Raw genomic sequence first — 26,394 nt, 5'->3', positions numbered from 1 at the left:
CAAGATCGGACAAATTCAACGTTCACTACAACCCTAACCTAACTCTACACTAGAAGCGTAGCTCTGTTTTGGGAAGAGCTAAGTGCGTGAGAGTGGGGTGGTAGAGCGAGTGAGAGAGAACGGAAGAGTGTGCACGAGTTACGTGAAGTGTCGGGGACCAGAGCAGCGGAAAAGCAGAGTAAAGAGTGATCGGTATAAACAACAGAACTAACGTACACTTTAGGCTGTTGGTGCATAAAGCCTATGACCACTAAAGACTCAAGCCGCGCTCCTGTGTCTTGCTTGCTGCACGCTGCTAGCGTATTAAAGTGACGGGAGTTAGCCACGAAGCTAGCTACAGCTTTGGTCCTGGAGCAGAACAACAATAAGTCTCCCCTGTGCTTTCTGACTTCGGTCGGGATAGGGCTGGGTTTAAAAAAAAAGATTTTTCTGATTGATAAAGCCCGAGATCGATCTTTAAAAATATTTGTGAAAACGTGTCTGATCACTCACGTTTCTGAGCGCTCCTGAATGCAGCACGGCTCAGCGCATCCCCCCGACACACGGCAGTGAGGGAGACATGCCCGAACTTGTTTACTGCACCTACTACGGAGACATCAGCTATCGCCGATGGACTCTTTTTATCGTGTGTGCGTCCATGAATATGTAAATTAGTTTTGCAATGATGTTTATGTTTTGGCCGCGAGTGTATTTTCGGCATGTTGTTATACAATATGCCTTTCCCCATAACTCTGAGTCTCATGTGGTTTTGTTCTCTGTGCTGTGAGATCTCGTGGCCAAATCTCGCGTTGAAGTTGAAGCCCAGTACGTTTAATCAAACCCATGACCCATAACCCTTATCGATACCCAGCCCTAGTTGGGGATGCTGCAGCAGGAAAGGTTAGCAACGGTCAGTTTCCTCCATTGGTTTGTAGCAGGCAGTGTTTTATCGCCATCTGTTAGAATACAAGCCACACTGCTTTAAACGTGAGAGCATTCTGGGACTCTTATCTGTTCGTGGGCAAGCGTTATCTGCCGCGCTTCAATTCTGAATTCGATCACATCATCACAGTTTAAACTATTTATATTTCACCAGGTTCGAATGAGATATTGAATTTCGAAGTGTGTGTGTGTGTGGTGAGCACACACGTTGTCTGTAGAGAAAAGTCTGTATGAACAGGAGATGCAAACTCCACCTGTGGATCGCTCCTCTGGGGATCTGCCTCCTCAGTCAGCTAATGGTGTCTGCGAGTGAGCCGCTAAAGGCTTAATTAAAATCCTAGAGGATTCTGTGTATCCAGGCCCGACTGCTCCTTAAACAAGCCGGGTGTTTGAACAGGCCAGTCGATGGTCCAGGTAATTACTTGGCAATAATGTTTTACACTATAATGCCCTGTGTTAGGTGACGAGGAAATAATTAGAGAACGACAAAGCAGCACTACCGTAGTGTAGCTGTGTTAACAAACCTCAGTTACATTCTTCAAGTTTTCTGCACAATGCAGTAAGGGTGGGAAGGTCTCCCAAAGCTGCACATGCTTAGGACCAATCTTTCCTCACCATTTGATGAGCAGGGAGAGCGGTGCAGGACAACTACAGCGATGCACGAGCCAGTCATGGTTCCTTTGCTCTTTGCATAGTCCTTCCTGATGTCTGCTTCTGATTACATTTAAACAGACTCATAACAAACCCTTTTATCAACTGACAGCGTTGACGTCGGCCGACGTCGTCTTATTGGTATCTGATGCGTCAGCTGTCTTTATTTTCGCCCCTGTAATATATTTGTCCTCTGGCAATGCTAGACTTTTTCTCTGTGTGTGTCTGAATGTGAAATCTGTCATGGTGAAATCACGAGGGCAACTAGCTTGTGTAGTGTGCCACTCGAAAATGAGTCCGGGTTGTCCGAGCTCAAAACATAGTTCCGCCTGCTACATTTTTTAAACGAAAAAAAGCCACACAGGAGCGGTAACGCGCCCCCCCCCGCGCCCCACAGTTTGAGAATCACTGCCCTTGTGTGTTTGACCACATGTACACAGGTGTTAGTGCACATGAATGAGATAAATATTTAAAGCGTAACTGCACACTTGAACATATTTTTTGAGCTGTAAATGTAAATTATATTGCTGCATGCCGGTGTAAATATTGACAATTCTTACCACATTCATAAAAATGTATAAAAATCAGCATTTCATGTGTTTGAAGCGTCTCAAATGCGCAATCTACTGTTTTAAATCAGCCCTGGACCTCGCGAGCTGATGGTTACATAGAGTCGACCGTTTGGGACAAAATTACATCATGAATTGTATTTTAAAAAAAGAAATGTTTACGCCTGTCAATCAGAGGTGGGCGGTACACCCTCCCCCATCCCCGTCCCATTTTTAAATATACCCTGATTGAGACATATCATTCACTTGCTAGCACATTGGACATTAGCCTTTTGAGCATTTTTCAAAATGGTGCACTTTAACAATCTGTCCCTCAGAAAACTGAGAATATCTGAAAGTTTAAGGAATTAACTGGGTTTTAAAGTTGTTTTTATCAATTTGATAATAATTAAGTTTCAGCAAACATCAAATGTTTTTCGATTACAGAATTAATTAAGTCATTTAATTAACTCCCGCCCTCGGCCCCTTTGCTGTGCGTCGTCCCCACTCTCTCTTCCCGGCACCATCCGCCGTCCTCTCTCTAATAAAGGCATAAAAAACCCAAAAAATAATCTTAAAAAAAAAAAGAAAATTCATTATCTGACATGTCACTTTTCATATCAGTGTTGCAGTTTAAAATGACTGCTACCTTTTGTAGATGGTTTTACACCAGTCACTGACCTGTTCACACCTGACTGACAGGACAGGAATACATTGATCATGAACAGTTGCCACTTTACATTTTTAGGAGGGAAAATGTGCTTAGATTATGTAACCGCCCGAGATGTGCTCTTATGTAAGTGCAGCACAGTGCAGCTCCAGCTGATATGTATAGCAGCCGCGGAAGCCTCTGTGATGCCTTTAAACACTTCACTGTTCCTGATGAGCTCCTTCTCCTGCTGCTCATTGATAATTGAATGTAGTAGCTTGTCATTTTGAGTCACCGTTTGAGAGCGTGGGCGTCGTGAAACCCCTTTGAGACTGTGACTGATAAAACGCCGAACGTGACATAAGTGACAAGTGTTGCTGCTTATTGAATCGGCCAGACTGTGACCTTTGCTCGCAGTTACAGAGCTGAGAATCATCATCACTCTGTTTCTGAAGGGAGCTGGAGCTGTTCATCTGGCTGGCACGCACGCACACGCACACACACACACACACTGTGGGCTGTGCTGGGTTATATATAGACACTAGTGGCGATGGCTCCTTTGTCACACCTCAGGTGTTTTTTCTGCTTTCATGCCTCACACCGGTCCGTCTCTTTCTCTCCCACCATCTGCTGGAGTGGATGACTCATACTCATGAGTGGAGGGTATTTTCTCATGGCTCCACCATATCATACAGTAGATGCGTGTGTGTGTGTGTGTGTGTGTGTGTGTGTGTGTGTGTGTGTGTGTGTGTGTGTGTGTGAGATAAAGTAGGTAGCCTCCATGCAAACACACAGATGACCACCTGTACACATCCGTGCTCCGGCTCTCATCTTTCCCGCACACTTGTCCTGGATAAAGCTCCGCCCATGTACGGCTTTGTTGCCTCGGCGTCGACGGAGGTTTGGATCAGCATCTTACTTACTTTGCGGTGACCAGCTCCCTATTGGTCACTTTTTCAGCTTGGATTTGTGGAATGGTTCAATCCTATCGACCTAAAACCAAACACTAATAACTCCCTGAGTGGATTCTTGCTTCTGGTTTTGTCTTTTTCTCCTGAAACTGGAAATTTTGCAGGCGGCATATGATGGAAACAGAAAGAAATGATCACTCTCAAACTGAGATTGAAGTTACAATTTGAACGATAAAAGACATGGGCTGAAAAGCCGGCCTTGTTGTTTATCATTTCACCATTTAATTCGACTTAAAGCTCCACCTTCTTTTAGTGTGTGGAACAAAATGAGCAGATTAAAGTAGTTTGTGAGCAGTTTGTTCATCCGGTGCGCACGAGTAGCGCGAGGGAGAGTTGTCAACTTAAGCTGCTTTTCCCACTGGTCAAAAAACCTGCTAATACAACCGCTAACACCTTTTTTGCTTAATGGGTCACAATCGGCATTCAGACCCGGGTCAAATGACTCTGCAGTAGACCTGGGTAATTATAGCCTCGGCTCCGATCGGCAATGACAGGGAACATCGTTCCAAATTTGTCGGTGGCGAGTTTGATCAACAGACTGAATGAGTAATAGATAGAATAAAGACCTAATCACCGTAACATCTTCACTGTTTACTAACCCTGTTTCGGGCGCATTTGTAACGTCAGACGGTGACGCAGCAGAAAAGAGACCGACAAGGGATACTTCAATGGCAATGGGAATAAAGACAATCTGCATTTATAAGCAGGTCTTCCCAGGTCTGAAAAACCTGCACCAATGCGCTAATTTCAGTTGGAAAGGTGTATTATAATCATATAGTTTTTTTGTTTTTTTTTAATGCTAAAATGGTTCCCAACAGCCCGTTATGTACCTTTTTGACATGACCATGTATGGTTTATGTGTGGGAAACACTGGTGTAAAACTAGATAGTGCTGCAGGATAAGAAAAACTATACTCTCATTCTTTGACAAACAAGAGACGCGAGGACGTGTTTGTGCAAACAGCGTGGATATATTTTTAGTCATGGAGAACCCCGCCTTTCGCCCAATCACAGCTGGGATAGGCTCCAGCCCCCTGAAAAGGATTAGCGGTACAGATAATGGATGGATGGAAGGTCAGGCTAGTTACGTTAAGCTAGGTAGCCTGGCTGCTACTTTCCCCAACATCACTGTTGTGGGGGAATCCATTGGTTTGTTGGTGAGTCATGCTGAAGGCCTCACCTGGCTCTGATAAAAGATCATAGCCAACAGTGGAATGAATCATGAATGCAGCTTGTTCCAGCCTCGGTGTGTTGCAGAGGTACAAGGCTTAAGGACTGTAGTTAGGGAGATAACAGCGATGAGGAGACTAAGCTCATTAACAAAACAGTCATTGTGTTTTGTCTCGGGATTGAAAATGCTGAAATGAAATGATTAGAACTTTCTAAACAATCTGAAACCCTTGAGCCCGTTTTGGAATCCACTTTCCTGCATTGGCACAATACCTGCAGGCGGCGGTTCAACGGGGACTTTCTCCTGTCTGTGGGGCCTCTGCTCTTCCTCCCCCGCCTGCCCTGATCACTTCCATATGGGCTGGAAGCAGCACTCTGCATACTCTGACTGCACCACACCGTGAGGGATTGCCGATTAATGAGAAGGAATGAGAGGCAGAGAGGATGCAGGAAGAGACGGATAAGGAAGTAATATGTCGGAAGGGGGACGCGGGAGGGCAAATCGGTGCTGAAGAAAGTTGCGCGGAAAAAAAAAGAGGGTGCGAGCTGAAAAGATGAAGACATTGCAAAAGAAAGGATGCACATGTGGCTGCGACACTCTCTAGAGCTCCTTCATCCGGAAACTTCTTCCTTCCGTCTGAAACCAGCTGCACTCCCTCCTAAACAAACTCAGTCCCAGTATACCTCTCTCTCTTTCTTCCCTTTTTTAGGGACCCCCCCACCCACACCCACCCAAGCTAAGAAAATCCTTCTTCAACATTCAGATTTCTTTTTACTTCTTGCATGTTGCTTCAGCTAACAGGATTTATCATCCTCCCCAGCCTGGACAGAGCTGACTGAGTGTCGGCCTATTGTCAGACAATTTCAAGCCAAAAAGGGCAAACGAGAGAAAGTGACTAAATTTGGAGAGAGATGGAGACAGAGGGAGAAAAGAAATGCCTCTGCAATGACTCGGTTACTACGGAGTCTATTCGTATCGCAGACAAAAGTCAGGGCGCCGTGTGCTGCACAGGTTTGTCTGTTTAATGAGAAACATAGGAAATGGAAAAAGGTGAAACTCACCATAAAAGGAAATAGTCTCAGTAACCGTGAGAACAGAAATAAACCTCATAACCGAAGAATTATTGAACCATTTAAACAAACAACTGTTGCCAGTCTCCCTTGTTTGAAATACTGCACTTGCGGGGAATCAATATTTTATGTGCCGCAATAGACATGTTTTTAGAGCCGCAGTGATTCTCCACATATGTGCATGACACTCAGAAGGAGCAGGGCAGTGGCACGACAGAAATGAAATCATCATTAACCCAGGGGACGCGGTTAGTCAAGTAGGTTTTGGCACGCACACATTGGATGAGATTTCAGCTCCCCCTTTTTACTTGTTTCTATTTTTAGACCAGTCAGTCAGCTGGTTATGTAACTTTGCCCTATCAGCAATGACATTAGTCACATTTTCCAGCCAGAGTGCTGTTGTGAGTCCAAACAATCAAATACTGTGTTACTTTGTGGCCCAGTAGTTAGCATGTTATGTTCAGGGTAGCACCGAAAATCAACAAGCACCAGCCAGGAGACCAACTCTTCATCTTCCTGCTTCCTCCTTCTCCGCCTCCTCTTCTTCCCCTCCGTTCAAACTGCTCTGTTGCTTTATGTTAACCCCGCACCCCGCTCCCCCACCTCATCCTGGCAGGATGTGACATCATGGCGGCGAAGCCCCCGGAGCCATTCTGTTCCTCTTTGAAGTCAGGACGGTTCTTAACTCGGAGCCTCATTAACATTAATGAAGAAGATGAAAATATTCTCAACTCATATCCCATTTTACATTTCTATTCTCGTCACATCTGCACATCTCCTGTGTGTCTTTGTGTGTGTGTGTGTGTGTGTGTGTACTAGGGCTGCACGGTATATCGTTAAACAACTGCAAATGCGATGTGTGCATGTGCAATATTCCCAAGCATGACCTGCAATATTGAAGCAATTGACGTGAAATAAGGCAAGCTGCGACTTTATTGCTGCTCGGTGCAAAAGGAAAATTCGCCAGTTTCTCCTTCTCAATGACTAAATCACAGGAAATGTCCGTCTGATATCAGATCAGTGCAGCTCTTCAACAGAGCACAAGAGGGAACTGGCTGAGCTGCAGAGGCTGCAGAGACGAGAACTCACGTCTCCTACTTCCTGTCAGCACACACAACCTCACCGTGTGTGCGCTGCAGGTGTAGCTGCTAAAAATAAACCGCGTAAGCGTAGCGGAGCTGCTACCGTCACAGATAATGTCGGCGGGATGATCGAGGCTCCGTTACGTGCGGTGGCATACCGTACCTGAGTACATATGAACCGTACTCGAGACCACCTCTTTCAGCGAGCCGTGCCCGAGTACGGTACACAGTGTTCACACTAATCAAACGAACTGGGCTTTGGGGTCAAGTGTACTCGGATCCCTAATGTGAAAGCCCCCTAAGTGAGAGTATTCCCATTAACAGTGTCACCTCATCCCATGGCTGGTTAACGCCGCAGCTACATAAACGGACAGACACACTGCGTTCATCTGGTATAATTTACTGTAGTTTTTTAAAAATCACAGTAAATATCACATTAATATCACGGCGCAAAAAGATATATGTTTTTTCCCATGTCGTGCAGCCCTAATGTGTAAAAATACCTCTTTATGCTAACATTCTTTTTCTTGTTTCTAGGCTGAAAGTTAACACCCCTTTAACACTAAACACTGGTGGTTACTAGTGACTAGTTTAGGGCCTGTGAAGGTAACTGCATGACCGCAGTACCACGGGGTGGCCCCACTGACCGCCATCACCACTTCTTTTTGGGTCTGTGCTGACTGACTGACTGAGTGACAATTATTTCAGAGCCGTGGAGAGGGAGAGTTGCGACATCGCAATGGCAGATCATGGAGCATATTGGACCTCCACTGACGCAACTCTCTGTCTATACAGCTCTGGATACTTTGTTCGGGGAGTAGGCAGGGCTGCTTTTCCGCTGCTTGTCCGCTGTCCTCACCTACGTCCGCAGCGTGCACCTGCTTTCAAACACGTTGACCTTGTAACACATTGCCCACAAAAGCGCACATTGACCTGATGCGGTCAGCCACATACTAGGTTTTGACTTAGTCTTGTTTTATATTTTTTACCTCCATGACTCCTTTATTACTTGTACATATTTTCATTTAAGATATCAAAAAAATAAATTTCCATTTCTGGGCCACATGTCCAAAATAGTTTGGAAGTGCGTTGGTTGATGTACGAAGTTCAGTCATAGATATCTGTAACAGCTCATCCTAATAATCCTTATCCTGGTGACCAGTCAATATGTAATTTCCTCATGTTAAACTGTTTAAATTATCTTTGATTAACATTTGAACTATTTAAAATTGACATTGAACTACTGCCACTTGTCAGCCCTGTTTATTAAACCGGGCTTGTCATAAAAAGTACAGTGCTGTTGGCTCAGTGGAGAGAAAAGGAGGGAGATAGCAGCTGACGCGTTCAGCGGAAGGGTTAACAAGGAGATGAGGAGGTTCAACAGGACTAGATTACACCAGTCAAGCACTTAACAAGCGGAAATCCGCATTTCACCGAGCCTGCCTCTGACATCACATCCCTGAAGTAGCTGCAAAGACAAAAGGGGCAACGCACCAACAGCTAATGTACTATAATCTCACTGAGGACTGTAATGACGCTGCCGTTAATGTAATTGAAACATAATTGTACACTTTCATCCCACCGCTAATGTTTTCAGCGTCTGGCTGAAGGAGACAAAAAAAGCACAAATGTCAGAGTTGTTCAATAACAGTAAGCAACTGAGTCACGTCTGCTTTGCTCCGTGCTGCACAGATATGTTCTCGGGGCATTGTCTCTTCATGTCTCATGTTGTTTCATTTTGTTCTTTTGGTCGCCACATTTTCTTCCTCTCAAACGCTCTGGAATGGACTCCTCTGGCTTCCAGCTCCCAGCGGTCATAAACAAGCGGAGCGCCGGGGCCTTCGGCTGAATCACACACACTTATAATCAGCCTCCACACACATGCGAGGCACAGTTCACTCAGCACACAAAAATGTACAGTCAGGAAATGTGCATGTGTGTATTGTACTTCATTTGCTTGAAAACCAGGCGCTCTGCGGTGAAGGTTTGTGACTTAATCTGTTGCCCCAATTTGACCAAACCAAGTCGCCACAATCAACAAAACATGCAGCCAGGCAATCATTACTCCCCCCCCCATCGGATGTGATTGTTTACAGCGTCGTGTCCGATGGGCTGCATGCAAACAAGAGCACCAACCAGACTGTGAAGGCTCTGAAAATGCATATCACATGACCAATCTCTTACACCGGACATGAACGCACACCCAAAACGGGTACTGGCTCTCTCTGCCCAAAACAGTGGCACTCCATGTGTGGCTGATGTGGCCCCTGGACACCGTCATCGCTTGTATGCGTATGTAGGCAGTAATAGTGGTGCTTTCTTACTGGAAAAGGGCTCACATTTACGGGTATCACGAATCAGGCTAGGACATGATGTGACTAATAAGACCCAATTAGCAATGAAATGTGGTGTCTGACGCATTGTTTCCGGAAGTCTGTTGAGATCATTCAAACTAATACACAACCCAAAAATGTTCAAATTAAAAGGGAGTCAGCAGAGTTTCAAATACTGCCTTTTAGGGGGTGAGGTGAAGGGTGCAAACGTTACAGTGTTACATTGTTACATTTCATTTATCAGATGTTTGTCCAGCTCGACGTGCTGTACATCTGAGAGTTAATACAACACAAGCAACGATCAAGACAGGAGGGACAAAGTCAGGAAGTGGCAACAAACTAAATCATCAGCAGCATCAACAAGGTCAATATTGTCATCATCAGGAGTTAAGTAGCTCGTTCCACCACCTGGGGACTACTGAGGAGACTCCCTGTTGTGATGGGAGTACCAGGCACCTTTCATTGGCAGAGCGTAGTGGGCGGGACAGAGTGTAGACCTGGATGAGGGCGTTCAGGTAGGCAGGAGCTGTTTTTGTAGCTGTTTTGTAGGCGAGCGACAGGGTTTTGAATTTGATGTGTGCCGCAAAACTGGGAGCCAGTGCAGGGATATGAACAGTGGAGTGACGTATGCTGTTTTGGGTTGGTTGAAGACCAGTTGCGCTGCTGCGTTCTGGATCATCTGCAGATATTTGAATGTTCATGCAGGAAGGCCTGCCAGTCGGGAGTTGCAGTAATCAATGTGTGCAGTAGTCAATGCCTGATATTGCTACCAAACGTAGCAACAGTTTTTAAAACAAAAACATGGCACTGTGGACGTAGCCACAGACTTAGGGCCCGATCAGACAACACGTTTTGCAGGCTGTAAAACGCGAGGCGCACCGCACTGCCTTTTTTTGTGGAAGTAAACACCTGATCAGAGAGAGCGCATTTTAGCAGCTGGGGGCGGCTTTTTTTTCGCTTTTCTGCTTTGAGTTGAAGTTTTTTCAACTCGAGGCGCTCGGAGCGTTTCCTCAAAAACACGAGACGCACAGAGCGGAAAAAAGCGAGGCGCTCAGCAAAGCAAAAGCAGCGCGCAAAAAGCCTCTCATTGAAAACAATGACAAAAAAGCCGCCCCCAGCTGCTAAAACGCGTCCTGTCTGATCGGGCCTTTAGTATGACACATCACAGAATCACAGGACATCAGCTAAACCATTCAAAACTCAAAGTGTAACGCCACAGCCTTTCAAACCCTGTGAGTGCTCACAGCGGTTGCAAAGCTTGATGGATTTACTTTTGACCAAAATGTCACTTCTGCATCTGAATCTGCAGACCTGCTGGGAACATCAGGGCTTGGGGTTGGAGCTGTCGCTTCAACAACAACAACAACAACAACAACAGAGAAAACTTTTCCATGTCCCCTATTAAATATGGTCTTTATAGTAGAACATACAACAAACAGACTTCCCTTAGTGTCACATACACCACACATTTGTAGCATTAGTGTCAGCTGAAATCCCTTCTATGCAGTCCAGTACATCCCAGCATGAAGCTGCTCCATGAAAAATAAGTGGATCAATTTGCATGCTTTCAATAAGATGTAGAGTGTAATCATTTTCCCGTAGAATATGTAAAAATCCTCAGCTAGAGCAGCAAGGCAAGGATTTAATATCCTGCTTCCAATCCTTTCCTCGTCTCTATTAGCAGCTCACTTTGTCTCTGCTCACAGTTGAATGTAAGAGATGTGCTGAGGTGTTCACTGTTAATGCAGCGTGTAGGAAAAAACAGATTTAAGCGTCGTGCACTCATCAGCTGCTGCAGACTGTTAACACAGTTCGGCGTCTGTTGTCATAATGAAGTACATTAGCAGAGGTGTGAAAAGCTGGATGCGTGAGGTGGGGTTCAAAAGGAAACATGTGCTCGTGTGTGTGTTTGGCTAAGTTGTTAGTACAAGCGCACAATCAGGAGATAAATGTTTCAGAGCCATCAAGAAGAATCCGTCTGTTTACAGGAAGTTGTCTCTGGCCCAGAGTGACACGCATGTAAGCTAGCTTTAGCAATTGCAGCAGACTGTTTACACCGTCGTGTGTCTGCGCGTGCACGAGCATCAACCACTTGACATTCACAGAAGGGTTCTGCCTGACAGTGCGGACCCTCCACTTTGAAGCATTACTAACGTTCAGACAGAAACTTTGTGTGTGTGTGTCTCAGTGGACGTGGAAATAATCCCCTCACGGCTCTTTTCACCCCATTTTCACTTTCATCTCCTCCAGCAATTTCTGCCTGTCATTCACTCCGTCTTTACACTGACTGCTTCTCAATCTCACCTCCCTCTGCTTCTCTCTCTTCCCCTCTCACTTTCTGCTCGTCAGTATCGCAGTGACACACCGAAATGCATCTGTTGTCCCCTCTTGTCATTCTCTGGTATTAGTAGTTGCAGTCATGTGGTGAATAATTGACTGTTTCCCTCCATGCAGTCGGTCGCTGCCTCTCAAACAGCAGCCCTGTAAAAACTATATGGATATTATAACTGATTAAAAGGACACTCCTCCAACCTTACACAGTAAGGTCAGTGTTCTCGTCAGGGGGAGGACTATCGTGCACAGCCTGTGTAAAGCTTCTGGATTGTCTTTGTGTTTTATATAACCTAGATTAACTAACTTGGAGTTTGGCTGATGTTAGACTTCATCAGACAGTGATGGTCAAACAAATAATGATATTGGCATCATGGGAAATGTAGGATTACTGTTTTGGGAGTTTGAACGGTATTAGGGATTAAAAATCAGGATGGGGAAAGCTGTGGCCGGAGGCTTTGTGTTTTTCGTTTGTCCCTTTGTCCTTCTGTCTGTACTTTCTTCTTTCTTTCACAGAACGATATTACGACGGAGTATTAGGGCACATTAAAGAAAAACATGGAGATTACGAGAAAAAAAGACGTAAAGTCATAATATTACGAGAATAAAGTTGTAAAATACGAGAGTGAAGTTGTAATAATTCGAGAATAAAGTCGTAAAAATACGAGAATAAAGTCGTAATTTTATGAGACTAAAGTAATAAGAGAATAGCGTACTTATATTACGAGAATTGTCGTTATATTACAAGCATTAAGAGAATAAAGTCATTATATTAAGAGAATAAAGTTGTAAAAACATGTGAACAAAGTCGTTATATTACCAGAATAAAGTTATTTTATTAGAATAAAGTTGTAATTTTAGACTGTTGTTTGCCCAACTATTATAAATATCAGAAGAGCAGCCGCCTTCACTAAAATGAGGAACGTGTGAAGTATAACTTCAAAGTGAACGTCTTGTGAAGTTCTTGTAAATGATCGCACAGGATGCTTAACACAACTTGAGCCAGAGCTATATTTATTGAACAAGCCCAGTAGCATGAAAGTATAACATACATGTACCTGCTCTTCTGATATTACCCTATAAGATACAGGCTAACCATAGCCTAAAATTAAGACTTAATTCTCGTAATATTATGACTCTCGAAATCTTAGAGATATTTTTTCTCCTCGATGTGGCCCTAATACTACGTCGTATTATATCTCAGGAACGCTTTGAGGGAGTATCTTTGGATTTGGCACAAATATTCACTTGGACTCAACAATGAACTAATTAGATTTTGGTGTAAAGTCACAGTCAATGTCACCTCTAACAAAAACATTTGCATTATTTAAAGACCCCCGTCCAGTGACAATCAAGTGTTTAACCTTGTAGACATCTCCATGTGTTTTTTATGTGCTACAAGACATGAGCAGTCATCTCCATGGCTGGGCCTGTCTGCTTTTAAACCGCAGTGTACCAAGGACAGGCTGAACAACACGTTTTCAGATTGGCAGGTTTGAGACGTCACAAACCTAAGGAGCCAATCCGGTTAATGTACGGGTCGACGCTATGCAGATCATTATGTGTAACCTATGGCAACCACTTCAGCGATGCGCGAGCCAGCTGTAACCGTCATTGTATTGTTTGCAAACTCACTACTGACCACTAATGTTAACGTTACTACTGCTAATTACTACATTTCAAGTTTCATACACGGTTAGCTGTAAACTGCAGCTTGACTGATTGACGGAGGCCAGTAGTTCTACTTTTAATGGGTCTTGTGTGAGTCCATCAACATCATAGACCTGCAGTACTAAACTGCTGCGTTGTCCCTTTGAACACGAGGCACACAACTATGGTGTCCAGCTTCGATTACAAGGCATGTCACTGAACTCTCTGCGTAGTTATTAAGTGTCAGATACCAAACACAGCCAGCCACCCATGAAGCCGATTTCATTAGTGTTGTGCTCAAAGGCTGAATGTTTGAATGAAATCTCATAGAAACTCCCTTCTGCTTCTGTGCTTGTACACTAATATCAATGTGTCGACCAGCGCTGGTCATAGACCAGACCGAGGGCCGGGCAGTCCAGACCCAGCCGGCACCTCGTGCTATGAATGCAATATGTTCTGAAGTTTTCTGCTCTGGAAATAAATCATCTATTGATCAATAAGCTGTCATTGTTACTGATGCTTATTTCCCTACTGTTGACATTGTTTTCATGGTGACATGAACGGCTCGACACGCTTATTGCAGGTACATGATCTGTCTTCTTAAAGCCTAAGAATATATCGGGGTCAAAAATGAATGAAGGACTAACTTGGACTCGACTGTGTTCCTTCTGGACCAATCACAGGGGATGTGCCTTCAATGAATTGGACATTGAGTAGCCTAACTCGCTGAAAAACTGCGAGTCGGGTACATCACTAATAATTAATGTTTGTTGCAAGGCCATAATGACCATGAGGAAAGAGGTCTTTTTAATGACAGCAGTCTGGCAGAGCAGACTGTCCTCTCACATGGCCTGACTGCATACCTGTTGCATCACCTATAACCACAGCTGAGAACATCCCTCAGGGTTATGATTTTAAAACGTGTTCAGTTACTTCAAAGAGGAAAACGCACAAAAGAATAAACAATCAGAGGTTGTTAACAAGCTTCCTGAGTCCATCTGGGTCAGTAAAAAGATCTGTGTCAGAGAGTTTGTCTGTAGAAAAAAGATGGCTAATGATTTCCTGTCTTTTGTCTCTGTGTTCCCGCAGTGAACAGAGTATCTGCCAGGCGCGAGCCGCTGTCATGGTGTACGACGACGCCAATAAGAAGTGGGTCCCGGCTGGTGGTTCCACGGGCTTCAGCAGAGTCCACATTTACCACCACACGGGCAACAATGCCTTCCGTGTGGTGGGCCGCAAGATCCAAGATCATCAGGTGAGTGGATGAAGCCAGTGTGGGGAGACTGTGACCGAGTATTGTTTTATCAAAATATTCTGTTTTAGGTAGTTAGTGATGTCAGCTCAAGACTACAGCCAGAGAATCCTGCTGTAGTCCTGTGCAAACATCCGCACTCTCAGTGCTGACAAAGGGTCATGACCTCAAAGTTTGTTGTTTCCAATAATCAGGTCATAAATGGACCGTACTTATATTGCACTTTTCAAGTCTTTGCGTCCACTCAAAGCTGCTTTTACACCACATGTCACATTCGCACACTCACATACTGAGGCTGCCTAAAGTGCCCAACTGTCAATCAGTCATCACGTTCACACACCGATGGCTATGCCACCGGGATCAATTTGGAGTTCAGTGTCTCGCCCAAGGACACTTCAGCATGTAGACTGAAGGAGCTGAGGATAGAAACGCCAACCTTACGATTGAAAGACGACCGGCTCTAAGACTCGAAGTACCGCTGTCGGCTTCACAGACAGGTCCGCGTATGTGGTGAAGTCATTAACTAATCCTTAACAGTTCGGACTGGCGGGTGCGTCATTTCCAACCCCAGTGTCAATAAAAGTAGCGAGACGTATGTAGCCCGATGTAACGGAGGAGAAGTACATACTTTTTATCGCAAATTTACTCGAAAAAGTATTCTACAAAACAAGTACTCTTAGAAACACATGTTTTTCTCCAGAAACAACGACATACATAAAACAAGCACACACGCTAAAGCTCATATAACATACTCAGTCAGTCACACTCAACATGTGTTACAATGATTAAACCTTACCCTCAAACAAAGCAAGGAGATAACCAGGAAAAGGTTTTCTTTGGGAACACCAGAGGACACAGCTTGTGTGTGTGAGTGTCGACAGTTGTCTTCTGTTGGGCAGCACACACTGCCTCTCTGCCTTATTTCTGGAGTTTTCCTCCATGGCTGGAGGGGCAGAGGGAGGAGGATGATAAGTCATGAGCCTCGCGCTCTTCAGCAGTTTGTGGGCCTGATGAAGGCCACAAGCTGAGCTGCCTTCTTGTCACAACAACTTTAGTCATTGTTTGGAGTTTTGTTCTCGACAACATTACAGGCTTTTCGTGTTGATTCACTAATGAAGTCAACATCTCTGCTGTTTCTGTGCCTCTGCTCGACCACAGCTGCGGTCATTCATCCATTCATTCCTTTCCTGTGAATTATCTCGGAAATGCTGGGAGGGAATATCCGCAAATTTGGCAAAACTTTGACTTAATGGTGAACAGATTTTTATTTAAGTAATCAGGTTTATCGTCCTTTTTATACATATCCTTCCATACATGTTTGTTGTTCTGTTTCAAGAAGAGTCTCCTGACAATCAGAAAGAAAACAGAGGGAGACATTTTCTCTGGTGACATGTCCCTCCTCTTTACTATTGTGGTGCATTCTCCACTGTTTGATGTACGCGTACTTAATGTCAGCAGTTGTTTTGTTTTGGGGTACAATATCCTTGAAATGTTTCCAGTATATAAATAATTCCCCAGCCACAGTCAAACTGTCATTCTGTTGGAAACACTGATAAATGTAAAATGCAACTTGACTGCTCGGCGGAGGCGTACAACTGCAGGGCTGTAATTCTAGTTTTGAGTAATGTCTGATACTGTTAATAAACGCCAACACTTCCTGTGTATGTCTCTTAGTAAAGGTATATACAGTATATATATATAATGGCCTTTGGGGTGTCGGAAAGCTTTCAGTGTGAAGCCTCTGTACTGGAAGAGGTGCGGTTCACTGACTGCGTGTAAACACCAGTTGGAAAAACAGTAACTGAAGAGAAAGAACTTAATGGATTGGAGAGTAAGGTAGATCTCTGTTGGACTACATAAATATGCTGGAAGTGTTGACTTCGCATTTACAGCAGAGTACATCAGGGACAGATAGGAGAAGATTAAAAAATAAGGAGACGCATTATTACAACAGGATAATAGGGGTGTTGCTCGGTTGGTAGAGCAGGCGCCCCATGTAAAGAGGCGACAGTCTAGGGATGGGGACGAATACTCGAGTACTCGTTGTTGACGTCATTATTCGAGTAACGTTACACTACTCGCGCACCTGCGCATGCGTTGTTTTCGGCTAAAGTAGTTTAACTCAGTTACATGCACCATGTCAGCCCTGAACAGGAATAGTGGTGTCTGGAAGTACTTTGACAAAAAAGACAACGATAACCTGCCATGTAAGATATGTGGTGTTAAACGTGTCTATCATAGAAACACTAGTTTGATGCTTCACCATACGCGCGTAAAGCACAAGGAGAAGCCAGCGGAGACGGACAACAGACAGTCTCGCGTCACATCATTTGCTAGCTCTGTTAGCACACGCCGTTGTGATGATACCAGAGCGGAGAAGATTAGCCTGCTATTAACGAACATGGTGACTGGAGATATGCTCCCGTTAAGTGTTGTGGAAGGAGAAAGCCTCCGTGAGCCGAGCTGAGCGGAGTACAAGCCAGCATCACGCCAGTGATATCGCCCTACTGGTTGCTACCCTAACTGGTTTCCGTTAGCCAGCTGTTTCTGTGTTTACTTAACAGCAGCAGTTGTTTTCTGACTCAGTCGCCGGATTCGCCACACATTCATAAACACATCACTGACGATGTTCAGATCTCCTCTCATATCAACAGCGGTAAAAATGATTGTATAAGTGAGCAGTTCATCACAGCCGCCAACAAAAATAAATACATGTCAGAAAATAAAGTATTCCCAACACGTGTCAACCTGGTTTCGATCTCACCTGAGCAATAATATAATGCTCAAATACTATCCACTTAACGCTGTGAGCCGCCGAGACAATACACTGACTCGATCCGTGTCATATATTAATTAATTACGTCAGCATTCAGGTAACATTTTGTTTTTGTTTTATCTGAAACAACTGGTTACCTTGAGCTTGTGGCAGGAAATACCTATTAACTCACGCTCTCTTGACCCAGCATTGCAGCAGCCCACGACACTACACAATATAACAAATAAACAACTTTTTTACAGTGACGATCCAACTCTGGCAACTCAGTTAAAATAAGCAATAGAACTGTGACCGCTGAACATCGTCCGTGATGTGTTTATGAATGTGTGGCGAATCCGGCGACTGAGGCAGAAAACAACTGCTGCTGTTAAGTAAACACAGAAACAGCTGGCTAACGGAAACCAGTTAGGGTAGCAACCAGTAGGGCGATATCACCAGACGACAGCTACGAGAGTGGAAAACATGTGAGTTACGTCTGAAGCAACACAGAACAGAAGTCAATACAGTCCGCTACCGCTTTTACGTTTGACAACGGGCTGTTACAACAACTAAATTGAAGGGCCTGTTAAGGTTGTTCACTGCATTTGAAATTGCATTTGCTTTCCATTGTTGGCAATTTATTTACATTAATGTGAAAGTGTTAGATAGTAATGTTCTCTTACAGGCATACAGCCTACTATTTCCGGGCCAGGAGGTCCGTGTCCGACGTATGTTTTGTTAACGGTAAAAATATATATATAATTTGCGAGTACTCGATTAGTCGTTCATAAGGTCATTGGATTACTCGAATATATGCCCATCCCTTCTACAGTCCTCAACGCTACTACAGATAGCAAAGCCAAAAAACTAATCTTTTAAAAAAGAAACAGGATAATATATAGTGATAAGAAAAAGGAAATTAACAATGAAGGCCTGTAAAATCAGGCTGTTTCAAACAAAGGTCCCATCCATACCCTTTGGAAGTACGTGAAGGCTCAAACCCTACCAATCCTTTTTTTCGCATGACTCTGACTCTGTTATTTTGTTATTATCCTAGCACACTTAATCCTAACATAAAAATACACAACTTCCAAATGTTACAAACACTGCTCTAAGTGTAATCTTATCAACTCGTTGAATTTGGACATTTAGAGAAAGGAACGGGAAGCGAGTGGTCGGACCGGCTGTGTTTGCGTTAGCGGTTCACACAGAGCTTCAGGCTGATCGTCAGTTATTGTGGCACTGTGATAATAATATGCACATTTCCTCTGTTTTGTTTTATTCACTGCCACCTACAATAAGCATCTAGCGCTACAACAGCTCAATCTCTTCTCACATTCGCTGGCTGCTTGTTTTATCACACGGTCGTCCAACAATAAAGAGCGACTTCCAGAGAGACGTCACAATAAGCACAGAAAATGACGCTGGATTATGATTTGCCGGGTTAAAATAAACTTTGCCGGCACCGGGGCTGGACCTTGTTTTGATAAAGTATCAGAATGGTAACAGGCTTTAGAGCGAGAAGAGCTGTTTATTGGCGAGAGCAAAGAAATGTTTGGGAGGCTGGTCAGGTTATTCTACTGAAATCTCAGCGAACCAGAGGCCCAGATAAGCTGTGGAACAAGAGGTGATTATGAGATTAAACACGTCTTTTCAGGCTGTTTCAGTTATATCAGATGATGAGGCATGTGTTGTACATAATCTTCAAATTTCACTGATTAGGATTTAAGTTCCTCAAGTTACAAAACGAAAGACGCAGACATGGCGAGAGGAGGATCTGTTGTCTCTCAGCTCTCCGTCTCAATAACTCAGACAGGAGCCGCTCGAGGTGTTTCTTCTTGGCCGTGCGCCCAGGATGCCAAAACCCCCCCAATGTTAGCATCCAAGGCACCTTAAACACAGAGTGAGTGGATCATAAAGTCTCTTTACAAGCAGGTAAAAGTGCCCTTTCACCACATAATGGCTGCAGAGTCCCAGAGCTGTCACTTTGTGTTTAATGAGATGAGGATTTTAGTGGGACACAATCAGAGGATGTGTGAGGAAGCTTTGAATCATTATTTGAGATCGGGCGGCTCCTTGACTTGGCAGCAGGGAGACAGTCATGACTGAGGGAGAGTGATTGACAGAGAGCACGATGCTTTGATTTTCTGTCTGTATAAAGTTGCACTATATTTGCAAGCTAACTCATCAGTTATGGATGTCTCCTCTTTACCCCTCATTCCCTTGCCCCACTCTCTCATCATGGCCGTCTCCAGGTGGTGATAAACTGTGCCATTCCCAAGGGGCTGAAGTACAACCAGGCCACGCAGACCTTCCACCAGTGGCGCGACGCCCGACAGGTCTACGGCCTCAACTTCGGCAGCAAGGAGGACGCCAACGTGTTTGCCAGTGCCATGATGCATGCTCTGGAGGTGCTCAACTCCCAGGACGCAGGTAATTCTGCTTCCCTTGCATGTGTGTGTGTGTTTTTTTTAAAGTTCTGGGGCTGTTTACCTTGGTTGAATAGTAGAAGGTGAAGAGGTAGACGAGAAACAAGACATACTCTAATGAATGTTCCTGGTTGGAACTTAACTGCTGATGTTGTGTGTATGTGATTGCCAAGCAGCAGCCCCCGGTACAACAACTGAAACCAATGCTTGGTGCCAAAAAAACGTGTTTCCTTGTATGTCCACATGAGGCCGACTCCAAAAGCCAGTCAATCCCCTCTCAGCCAAATATTATATATACTGTTTACAGGTATTGTTCACTCTTACCACCTGAGATGTGTGTGTCGGCAGCTGATAACTTAGCCACGGGGTTGGACTGTGTAGAAGAAGAAGACATACTTTATTATGTGTAATGTTTTCACTCCATTATTACAAACATGCGACACAAACATAGGCGCGAAATACACACATGCACAAACAGGACCCTATGGAGTGATGGGGCTGTGCATGGACATGCGCCTCGAGTAGTTGGGGATTCTTGCTCAAGGGCACCTTGATGGAGCCCAGGATGGGAACTGGCACCTCTCCAGCTAGCAGCCCTAATTCCATGCTTGGTCTGTACTGGGACTTGAACCACAGACTGTACAAAAAGATGGACGACATGACAGCTCCCTAAAAGTGAAGCCAAAACATGTTGAGCGCCCCCTGCTGACTGGCTGCAGTATAGGTCATAAAGCCCGCCTCCTCCATGTTAACAGATGGGACATGAGTCAAACTATAAAATCAAAATACACGTCAAATACATTTTTCTCAAACATGGTTTCTGTCATTATAGTTAGTTCTTATCATGCTGATTTATGTCCAAGTTTATTTTAAATTAGTTATTTGATGCTGTCAAAAGGATGATTGACAGCTCTGTTGACAAATTCGGCTCCTGCAGCCGATTTGTTCCGGATTAGGAGAGTGGAGGAGGATCGGCGAGAGGAGACGTAACTAAAACAATCACTACAGTCATTGAAGTTTACATACCTGTGAACGTTAACCTCAAAGAAGCTGTTCTGCTGTTAAACACGCCGGCGTGCGGGATCCTTGCTGTTTTTTCAGTAAGTTAAGTGTGTGTCTTGGTTAGCTGAAGTGGCTACGGCGGCGTCACCCTCCGATCTCTACTGCGCAGACTCTGGCTCCAAATGACGTCACCATCGCAAGATGGCAGCGCCTATCACAGGGGGGCTATTTTGGCATCACTTTCGTACAATGGGAGCAGCTGGAGACGTGTCATCCGTCTATACAGTCATTGACTTGAACCAGCAATCCTCGGGTTCCCTACAGACTGAGCTACCGTCTACTATACCTTTGATAACTTAATATTTGCCAACTCCTCGCTAGTTTTCAGCTCCACAGTCTCGTCCGAAAATGATCACCTCTTTCTGCGAAAAAAAAACGACATGACAATGGATGATGTCCTGGTGGATTTGTCCACTTTTTACAGGTGTATTTGTACAAACCTAAGCGCTATATTGAGTTTGAGGTTAGAAAATCAGTCTGAATGTCTGCCAAAAAAGCAGAGCTTCATGTTTTTTTTTGGTAACCTTGTGAGAATTAAAAACCAGCAGAGATAAGACGGGGTCAGGAGGCCAGAGGTCTGAAGAATTTACCTGTATCTCATAACTGAGAATGAAAGAGAAGCTGTCGCTGCAGTTTGGACCTGTAATGTTCGAGTAAACCAGCTGGTTTTACAGCATCTCTGTGTGCAGGGAGTATGAAACACGCAGAGACAGGAAGCAGTACCACAGGGGAGAGGAACACTCCTGAAAAATGCAGGATAACTAAACCCATGTGTCAACAATAAAAATGTTTTCAAGTGAACAAGAGTTACTAATGGGTTTACCAGAAACAATAATTAGAGTGAAATGTCATCTTTAATTCATCACAGGCAGCTCAGCGCAGAGAGAGAGGGCTGCAGGAACGCGCTGCGATTCAGCCTCGACTTTTCTTAATCAAAACTTTGATTTGGAGCTGAAAGCTCTGCAGGCGGTTAACGATAGATGACTCCTGGTAACAGCCTCGGTTAATGGGCTAACGTATTTTCAGCATTATATCGCTCGCATCCTCCGATAATTTATTCAACCTTTAAATAGACCAAAGCCGAAAAGGGCATCATGGCAAAAGTCTGCTGGTTCACACACAGAGAACGAGACAGGATCCAGCGTTCACATCACACACACACACACACACACACACACACACACACACACGCACAGTCAAACAGCCGCATCTAATTGCGCCACAAATATTCAGAGGCTGTAACTCCAGTGGTACACCACGACCTTGGTTTGCCGAAACATGCTCTCATTACGTAGCTCCAGCCTCTGGCTGTGTATCTACATTTGCCTGCCTGCCGGAAGAGATGAGAGAGGGAGGAGGGGAGGGAGGGACCGCATTGTTCCCCTGATGAGCGCAGATCTTCAGGGTGTTTGTGCTCAGAATAAGACCCCAAATTTAAGGTCAATGTTCGGCTCAAGTCTCCTCTTTGTGTGTTCCTCTTCTTCTATTTTAATCCAGCAAAGCCTTCTTGTATTTGTGTGATCTCAGCATCCACATGACCTGTCATCACCCACACCCTCTCTTCTCTTCTTCTTTATTGTACCATTCCCTCCTCCTCCCTAAGACATGCCTCTCGTCACACCCTAATCCCATCTTCTAATTAACCTGATAGTGATGCGCCTCATTATGCTAATGATGCTCTGAGGTTTGTGTGTGGTATGTTTGTGTGTGAGGGAACAAGCTAAAGTGCCAGAGAGACACAGGAAGAGTGGAGTGAAAGTGAGTCAAAGAGAGACTAAAGCCAAGGCTTTTTGCTTAATGGGAAAGGTTACAATCGGCATTCAGACCCGGGTCAAATAACTCTGCAGTAGACCCGGCTCCGATCGGCATTGATGGGAACACAAAACCTGTGTCCACAGGCTAATCTCCGCCCCCTCTCCAGCGCGATGCTATGCTCCGTCGGTAACTTCTGTGACTCCTTGTCATCTCAGCTGCATATTCTGCCCGTCTCCGTCTGAGCAGTGCTCGAACATTGTTCCAAATTTGACTGAGTGAGTGACTGAGTGAGTGACGGTACTTTCAGAGACGTAGAGAGGGAGAGTTGCGACATTGCAGTGGTGGATCATGGAGCATATTGGGCCTCCACTGACGTGACTCTTTGTCTATACGGCTCTGGATACTTTGTTCAGGGAGTAGGCGGGGCTGCTCGTCCGCTGTCCTCACCTACGTCCGCAGCGTGCACCTGCTTTCAAACACGTTATTATCGCCCTCATTAGGGCAGTCCTTGTAACACATTGCCCACAAAAGCACACGTTGACCTGATGCGGTCAGCTTCACACAAGGTTTTGACCTGGTCTTGTTGCTTCACATGGGACTCAAAACAACGGTCTCCTAGGAGAAAGACCTGCGTTGTTTGACCTCTCCGCACCCAGCTAACTACAAAAAAGATCTCCCTCTTGCTGGTTGACAGGAACAGTTCATCTGAGCTTCTAATATTGTTGCACAAAACCTGCTGTGTAGAGCCTTGTCTCAGGTACAGCCTCCAAGTTAATGAATTGTTGTGCATTACCTATAGGGACAAGGAAAAACTGTCAATCAGTGCAGCCTGTTTTAATTCATGCCACAGCAAGTGAGTGTTTCACTTTTAATACAGCCTGACGTCAGCCCTGATTCTGACTGTCTTCAGTTCAGAAGAACATCCAGCCCGGTTCTGGTCGAGGCTGTGTAGTTCAGTAATGCCTGGCCCACACTTCACAGATGTTGAAAATGTGAGAGACCCCACACATGACGATATATAATCATAGATTTAACCGTTTTGCACCTATACACGCCAACTCCATTCACGAACAACCAGAGTCCCAACTCTCAAAACTGGAAATCTCGCGGTCAAACGAGACTTTAGAGTAAACAAACATGGCGGACGCCGGGCAGGAGGAATTGGCGATGATAGTTTTTGGACTTTTTACTGAAAATTCAGGAATAAAAAAGAACAAACTGTGAATGAAGTGGTGGAGACGGCTTGAACTTATTTACTTTATGCTCCCCGTTTGCTTTTGTCGCCATGGCTGCGCTTCCTTCTTCAGTCAGCTTTCTTCTCCATTGCCTATTGTTTCGTCCCACGTGACAATCCACAGACTGCGTGCTCGGCCTGGTTCCCCCCCTCACAACAGGATATTGGATCGTAAATATTGAACATGTTTAATATTCATGATTTGAAATCTGTGCGGCCACGACGGCCTTCCGAGCAGATCGGGCAATTTCTATCCTCTCCAACATTTTCATTTTTTACCTCCGGCTCCCTCTCCCTCTGTCGCTGTTCTGTCGTTCTTCTCCCTCCTTCCCCTCCTCAGCCGGCACAGTGCGCTGCATACAGAAGCCATAGGAAGGCGACAGGGTTTCCCCTTTCACCCCACTGTTTTGCTACTGTATTTCGGTCCTGACAGCTGCTCTCTGTGGCGCCTATTCCAGTCGCAGTCATCTGTGGACCTGACAATCCTCCTGACACATGGGCTTCACCCTCCATCACTCACTCGGTGGGTGTTTGACTCCTACCGCACGAATGAGAGTTGGAATCAGATCACGAATGTGTGACCTCCATTGGTCGGCTGTGGTGATTCATTCAGTGAGCGAACGATGTAGCGGGAGCTTTCATGATCATTTAATCTGTTCGCTGTGCTGCAGCCCTTCTGGCTTTCTGCCGGCATCTTTACTGTGTTAGAGTGACATGTTCCGCAGAGCGTAAAACATGCTATCAATCAGTTAGTCTATTTATATAGTGTCTATATAACTCATGACAACGTCTTCTAATAATGTGCATTGGAAGTTGCCATCTGCTCCCCTTGCTCTGTGATTGTCAAACAATAACACAAAACAGTGTTTATTTACCGAGTGCAATAAGGGCTGTAAACTATACATCTAAGCTTTTATCTAAAGTGCTCTGGAGTACCGGTAAATATTAGCGATCTAATCCAGGCAGCGTTCACACTCTACAGGAGCAGCTCAATAATCAGTGGAGACATAAATTATAAGGCACCAGACCACATTCGGCCAGGAGGACGGTTAAATGGAACGAGACAAAGTGCTGGATGAGCTAGCTTTGAGCCTCGTTCATGCAGCTGCTTTCACATTTACAGTTACAGTTTATGGGCCTGATTTATGCTGTCATGGTAATGTACGTGTCATTCAACGACACAGATGTAAAAGATGTTTCCTCTCATGCGTTACAAACTGGCCTCGTGATTTCAGTAAGTAACACTGAACAAAGGGATGTTAAAAAATCAATGTTTTAATGATAAACTTTAGCAGTTCCTTGAAGGCTGGCAGTGGATCTGTCAATACCTTTAAAGGAGAAGTTCCGTATTTTTAAACCTGGGCCCTATTTTTTACAGATTTGTGGGTCGAATTGACTCATAGGAGCAAAAGCTTTTGGAATCGGTCCAGGAGATGGGCTCCGCTGTAGGCGTGATACGGCCGCAATGGCTGCAACATAATCCACCGGAGCAACTGCGCCCACTGAAGGTTCTTGTTATTACCACTGACAGGCTCAGATTGTTACTCCAGGTGTCCGACAACATTGAATGATCCCAACAAAGATTTATAATGCTGCGTTCCAGACAAAAGGGAACCAGTAGAAATTTCCGACCTCCAAACCGTGAAGTCCGCAACACAGCATTTTTCCGACCTCCGGCTGGAAAACATGCTATGGAACGCCATTCAAAGAGTTCTTACTTGTGAACTCGGAGCAAATTCATCTACCCCGACTTACCATCGTAAGTAGGGAATTTCTACTGGGAAGTTCTCGAGTTCCCAGTTGTCTGGAATGCAGCGAAGTCTCGCTCAAGGAGAAGTCTCATTCCGAAATCCCGCCGGTGCTGAACAGGACAGTGGAATTGTGAGTTAGAGTTGGAGAGAGGATTTGTTTACGTAGAGGACTGCCAGAATATATTTCAAAAGCCATGGCTGAATATTTACCTGATCGACGATGAAGATGAGGCATTTGAACCACCGTCCTATTCAGGTAACATCTCACTACCCGCGAGATTTCAGAGCGAGACTTCTGTTTCTGGTTACACAAAAAGGATTTTACTTACTTAAAAAAAAAGGACGATCTTTGTAGGGATCATTTCCATAATGTTGTCGTACACCCGGAGTAACAATTTAAGCCTGTCAGTGGTAATAACAAGCACTTTTAGTGGACGTAGTTTGATTGGGCGCATTTGCTCTGGTGGATTATGTTGCAGCCATTACGGCCCTATCACAGCTACGGCGGAGGACATCTACCGGACCGATTCCAAAAGTTATTTGGTTAGAATGGAAAGTGTCTTGCCTTTGAACACTGGGAAAGTAGTTATCTGGAAATGTTTGAATCTCCGACACAAAGCCTGGCGTCTTTGGAAATCGGTTGTAAGTGAGACCAGACACATGTACGCTGCTGTAGGAGATTTTTGTGACGCTAAACTGACAGAAAGAAGCAGCAGTTGAAGCTTCATATTAAACTGCCAAATCAGTTCGACCGACAAGACACTGAACCAAGTAGAGCCC

General features: G+C 44.8%; 1 protein-coding gene across 3 annotated transcripts in view; it reads left to right on the top strand.

The window, feature by feature from the left end:
* enah (ENAH actin regulator) overlaps positions 1–26,394 on the top strand; it is a 141,468-nt gene that overhangs the window by 53,129 nt on the left and 61,945 nt on the right. For all 3 annotated transcript variants that reach the window (XM_069655681.1, XM_069655689.1, XM_069655696.1), the window contains exons 2-3: positions 14,466–14,631; positions 19,639–19,816. In XM_069655681.1, the coding sequence (XP_069511782.1) occupies positions 14,466–14,631; positions 19,639–19,816 (344 nt within the window). The remainder of the gene's footprint in view (positions 1–14,465; positions 14,632–19,638; positions 19,817–26,394) is intronic.

Source organism: Semicossyphus pulcher, unplaced genomic scaffold (genome assembly GCF_022749685.1).
Source record: "Semicossyphus pulcher isolate SPU_LCO1_2020_fin unplaced genomic scaffold, fSemPul1.0.p SCAF_11, whole genome shotgun sequence".
In the NCBI taxonomy this organism is placed as follows: Eukaryota; Metazoa; Chordata; class Actinopteri; order Labriformes; family Labridae; genus Semicossyphus; species Semicossyphus pulcher.
This window is presented reverse-complemented; position numbering and strand designations above follow the sequence as displayed.